At 41.0% G+C, this 6427-nt stretch overlaps 1 protein-coding gene across 4 annotated transcripts in view; it reads right to left on the bottom strand.

Moving 5' to 3' along the window:
- LOC110488904 (gamma-aminobutyric acid receptor subunit alpha-2) overlaps positions 1–6427 on the bottom strand; it is a 61982-nt gene that overhangs the window by 32531 nt on the left and 23024 nt on the right. For all 4 annotated transcript variants that reach the window (XM_021561360.2, XM_021561359.2, XM_021561361.2 and 1 more), the window contains exons 5-6: positions 4915–5135; positions 712–794 (exon numbers count right to left, since the gene is read on the bottom strand). In XM_021561360.2, coding sequence (XP_021417035.2) covers positions 712–794; positions 4915–5135 — 304 coding nt within the window. The remainder of the gene's footprint in view (positions 1–711; positions 795–4914; positions 5136–6427) is intronic.

Here is a 6427-nt window from a genome sequence, read left to right as displayed (position 1 = left end):
ATCCAAGGGTAGCAGCAGCCAAAGGAGAGGAGAGTGCTGCATCAATACTAGGATGAAAACAGAGAGCTCAACTCAGCCACCAAACCCAATAACACTACCTTCTTATCTTTTTCCCAGAAGCTCAGACCAAAGCCTTTCTAAATATGTGCTGCTACTGACAGCGTGTGTTTTAAGTGAAAAGTGTGTGGGGGGTGGGAGGTAATTCTACACCCTTAGTGGTTATGGAATGGTTATTGCTGTAACTGGCAGAGTTGAAATTTAAAGCTCAGTGTTTGTAGCAGCAGAAACAGAGTCTATTCTTATCCTGTGTCTTGTTTGGTCTTGTATCCCCTGTTTGGTTTGTTTAGTTATGGTGTGGGACTTGAGAGTGGGACTGTATGCGGGTTTAGGCTCAAATCAAATGAAGCAAGAAGATCAAATTCTGCCTCTTGGAAAAGACAATGTGACAGTGTTGTTGACATGGAGCAGAGTGAGGAGCGGCGCTGAACGACACTGAACACAAAGGTCACAGTGGTGATTCATTCAAAACTGGTGGCCCCCCAACTAAATCAATATGACCTACACACATACGACACATGACCTATTGTACGACTTAAACTAGACACATTTTGATTCCTCCACGAATTTCAAATCCCATGTTCTTTTCATGAGAGTAATGCCCTGGCAACCCAGTGACGCCGTGCGTCTATGTATTTGGTATGCATTACTCACAGCTGCCAAACTTCAGGGGACATGAGTGGAAGTCCATGGGGAAGTCCTCCAGATGCATCGGACACTCTGCGTGAACCGTCAACCTAGATACAACACATAAAGCCCAATGCGTCACTGTAGCGTCCCAAAACACAGATACAGTTGAAGTCGGAGGTTTACATGCAGCTTAGCCAAATACATTTAAACTCAGTTTTTCACCATTCCTGACATTTAATCCAAGTAAAAATTCCCTGTTTTAGGTCAGAGGATCGCCACTTAATTTTAAGAATGTGAAATGTCAGAATAATAGTAGAGAGAATTACTTATTTCTGCTTTTATTTCTTTCATCACATTCCCAGTGGGTCAGAAGTTTACACACACTCAATTAGTATTTGGTAGCATTGCCTTTAAATTGTGTAACGTGGGTCAAGCGTTTTGGGTAGTCTTCCACAAGCTTCCCACAATAAGTTGGGTGAATTTTGACCCATTCCTCCTGGCAGAACTGGTGTAAGTGAGTCAGGTTTGTAGGCCTCCTGGCTCGCACACCATTTTCCAATTCTGCCCACAAATTTTCCGTAGGATTCTGTTCAGGGCTTTGTGATGGCCACTCCAATACCTTGACTTTGTAGTGCTTAAGCCATTTTGCCACAACTTTGGAAGAATGCTTGGGGTCATTGTCCATTTGCGATCAAGCTTTAACTTCCTGACTGATGTCGCGATGGCTTCATTATATCCACATCATTTTCCTTCCTCATGATGCCATCTATTTTGTGAAGTGTACCAGTCCCTCCTGCAGCAAAGCACCCCCACAATATGATGCTGCCACCCCCGCTTCACGTTTGGGATGGTGTTCTTCGGCTTGCAAGCTTCCCCCTTTTTCCTCCAAACATAACGATGGTCATTATGGCCAAACAGTTCTATTTTTGTTTTATCAGACCAGAGACATATCTCCAAAAAGTAGACTCTTTATCCCCATGTGCAATTGCAAACCGTAGTCTGGCTTTTTTTATGGCGGTTTTAGAGCAGTAGCTTCTTCCTTGCTTAGTGGCATTTCAGGTTATGTCGACATAGGACTCGTTTTACAGTGGATATAGATACTTGTGTACCTGTTTCCTCCAGCATCTTCACATGGTCCTTTGCTGTTGTTCTGGGATTGATTTGCATTTTTCGCACCAAAGTACGTTCATCTCTAGGAGACAGAACGCATCTCCATCCTGAGCGGTATGACGGCTGCGTGGTCCCATGGTGTTTATACTTGTGTACTATTGTTTGTACAGATGAACGTGGTACCTTCAGGCGTTTGGAAATTGCTCCCAAAGATGAATCAGACTTGTAGAGGTCTACAATTTCAAGCAAAGAGGCACTGAGTTTGAAGATAGGCCTTGAAATACATCCACAGGTACACCTCTAATTGACTCAAATGATGTCAATTAGCCTATCAGAAGCTTCTAAAGCAATGACATCATTTTCTTGAATTTTCCAAGCTGTTTAAAGGCACATTCAACTTAGTGTATGTAAACTTCTGACCCACTGATACAGTGAATTATAAGTGAAATAATCTGTCTGTAAACAATTGTTGGAAAAATGACTTGTGTCATGCACAAAGTAGATGTCCTAACCGACTTGCCAAAACTATAGTTTTAATGACTCCAGCCTAAGGGTATGTAAACTTCCGACTTCAGCTGCATATGTTTAGTGTGTTTGGTAGTGTTAGAATGAACAAGCAATGCATTTGTACCAAAAAACAAATGCTTATAGGGCACACTCAGAATCCCCAGATTATAGTGGGCAATTTCTGAAATATATTGAACTATGTGCAGTGAAGATGCTCTGTGTCTATTTCCATTCCTGCCAAATGTATTATTATTATTATTATTATGTTTAACTTTATTTAACTAGGCTAGTGAGTTAAGAACAAATTCTTATTTTCAATGATGGCCTAGGAACAGTGGGTTAACTGCCTTGTTCAGGGGCAGAACGACAGTTTTCTTTTTACCTTGTCAGCTCGGGGGTTCGACCTTGCAACTTTTCAGTTACTAGTCCAACGCTCTAACCACCTAAAGAACCTGACAATGATTCAATTCAAAATGGCCTCTGTTTGGGCAATATTTTTCTTCTGTATTCTCAAAGCACTTGCTTATCAAAATAATGGCCCTTTTGGCACTGAGTGAGTAAAATCTTGCAACAAAGCCACTAGCGTATATTCAACCCTCTCTCAGCCTCATCGCAAAATGTGTACCTATAGATGAGCTATAAAACTGCACATTTTTCTCCCTGCCCCACGGCAATATGTGGAGAATTTCAGGAAATTAGCTTTAAATCAGCAACATTTTCTCTCAGCCTCATGGCAAAATGTGTAGAATGTGGGTCGGCAGGTAGCCTAGTGGTTAGAGCGTTGGACTAGTAACCGAAAGGCTGCAAGATCAAATCCCTGATGTCATGACGTTGGCCTGTGGGTAAGGTTTATAACCCCGCATAAATACCTTTCTCCCTTCCCTCTGACTCTGAGGGACTCTTGAATAGCCTTTGTTAAACATAGAGAGTCTGGGAACATCAAACAAGTGGGGGGAAAGGAACCATATTTTGGTAATAGAACCAGTTGAAAATGTGTTGGTACTTAATGAATATGATGTCAGTTCGGTTGTCATCTGAGACATTATGACTGATGACAGGACGACAAACTGTATCTGGGAAAGTCTACACATTATAGTTATCAGATTCACATGGAATTGTTGTGCAATTTAAATGTTTAAATATGACACTATTTGTGAAAAGATTAAATGTAATTTTAGCTTCTAAATGAGAGATTTTGGTTTTCATAAAGTTAGAGCTCTGCTCAATCAGTGGCCCGCCCCTGTGAAGAGACATGGGTTATAAACTATGAAACACACCCTTCTCTCCCCCCACTATATAAGCCCTTGACGAAAATGTAACCTCCTGTACATTAGGAAGACGGTCCGATGTCAGAAGGATTCAGATAATAACTACAGAATGAAGCCAACCTCCGCGTGAGCTTTGGTTACGAATGGTATGAACTTTGAACTCTTATTTGCTACAGAAGTGATACCTCCTAGCCGTTGAGTTAGCAGCGGCCGCTGTAAACGTGGGCTAGGAGAGGAGAGACAGAGTATCGCGTCTACCACACAACGACGACACTACAACGTATCCCGTTCACCACCAGAGACACTCTTCAAAGGACTCTGTTGGGCAACACAGCCTTCCATCTACCACCAACCTATTGAAGCGCAGCTCAGAGTAAATATTTATTGCATTTTCCTTTTCCAAATGGGCGGTGATTTAGAATGCATAAGATTCTGTATTTATGATAGAGTAGCTGCCTACGGCCCAATAGAGACATAGCTTCTCCCTTTGTTCCTCAAGTCTTCCCGCTCTTCCACTCAAACCCGACCCGCGTTATTTGTGTAACCAGCTGTCAAATCTGTTCTGTCCGCTAAGGACGTTTTCCTTTATGACATAATTTGTAATCAAAGAAAAATTCATTCTGTGTATATGTAATTCTGTGTGATTAGTTAGGTATTTAGTAAATAAATACTGTAATTAAACAAATTTTGTATTGCTGATTCAACTTGTTAGCCAGGGTTCGTGAAGATAACCAAGAATTTACAACTTTCAGATGAGACTGAAATAAGGTGACGATTAATATTGACTGCTATTGATGTAAAATATTACTAGATCTTTCAGAGTTTATTCGGAAGATAACAGCTATAGAATAGCATGTCATATTACTTAATCCGGCATAGCCAAAGACACGACACTGAGCTGACAAGGTAAAAATCTGTCGTTCTGCCCCTGAACAAGGCAGTTAACCCACTAGTTAACCCACTAGGCCATCATTGGAAATAAGAATTTGTTCTTAACTGACTTGCCTAGTTAAATAAAGGTAAAAAATAAAATAAATTATCTATAACTGAGATGTAATGAGATGTGTTTGGGTTGAGGTGACATTGGGGAGACTGGTACTCCTGTATTTTCCTGTTCCACGTTAATTGTAAGGCCCTGAGATAGACTAGCGTCCTGTCCAGGGGGTGTACTTGTACATCAAGCTGCCTCACGCTACAGAAACAGGAGATAGGCTCCTATGAGCCGTTCTGACTCCCACAAGACAAGGCTTTTACTTGAAAGAACACAAGCTAAACCTGCTACGTTAATAACATTTCATTAAACTGTATTTTCCCTGGCAACCCAGTGACCCTGTATATTTGCCTCATGGTGTAAAGCAGGGTGCCATCGTCTTGAATCCTCAGTAGTTTATTGGGCATGGTCATGTTGTGAGCCACTGACTTCTTCCCATTGTGGAAGAACGTGTCTGGCGTCCATATTTTACTGGCCATCAAGTTGTTCAGCCGCAGTATGTTCATGGGCCCGTCGAATTTTAACCTCTCGTCTTTCCAGCTTTGCCGGAAGAACACGTCTATAGTGTATTCCTGTGGGAAGAAATAACATTGTGGCTACAATCGACAACAATCACACAGATGAATTTCACAAATTAATATCACAGGTACAGACAATGCCACCATAAATTAATCTCCACATAAACATAGCAAACGTAATATTTCTGCACTGTGAATATGGAATACCTGCTCCTTAATTTTTAAATAAAGTGACACTTCTAACGATGCCGTGCTATCCCTACTATATAAAAAAAATCTATGAAGCAGATAAACAACAAACACAAGCAGTGCCTAGCGAGAGGCTTTGAAGATATCCTGTGGTAAACCAAGGTGGATGGCACCCTTTCTCTCCTTTCCACTCCAGGCTGTGCATCCCATTTAACATCCATTACTGACTCACTGCGCCTCCTGCATGAGCTTGGGCCAGCCACTTATCCACACTGGATGTTTTTTCTCCTGGTGATTTATTTCAGAGTGGAGCAGCCTCTACAAGGTGAGGTCCCTGGTCTTAGTGTACTGTCTACCTACCACGCCTCTCCGACCCCACTGACCATGTTTAAATGTACACATTGTTCAGGATAGTAGCTCATATCCCGCTTAAGGTCTTATCTGGGATAAGCTGTTTACATGCACATTTGATATCCCACTCATGAGTGTCCCTGTATCCATGAATAAACAGAATATTCCTAATTTAAGTGTATGGGTTAAATTGAATAGTAATTGAAATATGGACACCTGCTGTAGGCCTATAATCTCTCACATGTAGCGTTATCTAATATTAACTCCTGCAGAATTATGCATTTCTTGCAGTGAAATTATACAACAAATTTTAATTTTGTCTTGGGAACATACTATTTCTTTCTTTCAGCATCTCTTGAGAAAATGTGAATGTTTGTGTAATGTGTTCTCTTTGACACTGTTATGCAAAAAGGCAGTTTTTCAACCACATAAAATATGCACCGAAGATGACTTGAGGTCTTATCAGAAATGTGTTTAATCATTTTCTCAGATTTTCATTTCCTTAAAACTGGTCAAACGGATGATATTTTGGACATTTTGCACAGGACCAATCGTTCCACTGTTGCCTTTTTCCCCCCACGGCCCCTAAACGAAACAGACAACTTTACCAGTGTTAACTAGATTACTAATGCATTCAGTCTATCGATGTAAGATATTATTCTGGTGAGCACTACTTTATTTAGTCTTCTGGGGCAACATGTTATGACAGAAGAGAAGCTACATGTATCAAACTATAGTTGACAAGCAAATGTCAGAAATTGCAAGCAGAAACTTGTCCAAATTAGGGCTGAAAGTTGCCAGTAGTA

This window comes from Oncorhynchus mykiss, chromosome 14 (genome assembly GCF_013265735.2).
Source record: "Oncorhynchus mykiss isolate Arlee chromosome 14, USDA_OmykA_1.1, whole genome shotgun sequence".
NCBI classification, from domain to species: domain Eukaryota; kingdom Metazoa; phylum Chordata; class Actinopteri; order Salmoniformes; family Salmonidae; genus Oncorhynchus; species Oncorhynchus mykiss.
This window is presented reverse-complemented; position numbering and strand designations above follow the sequence as displayed.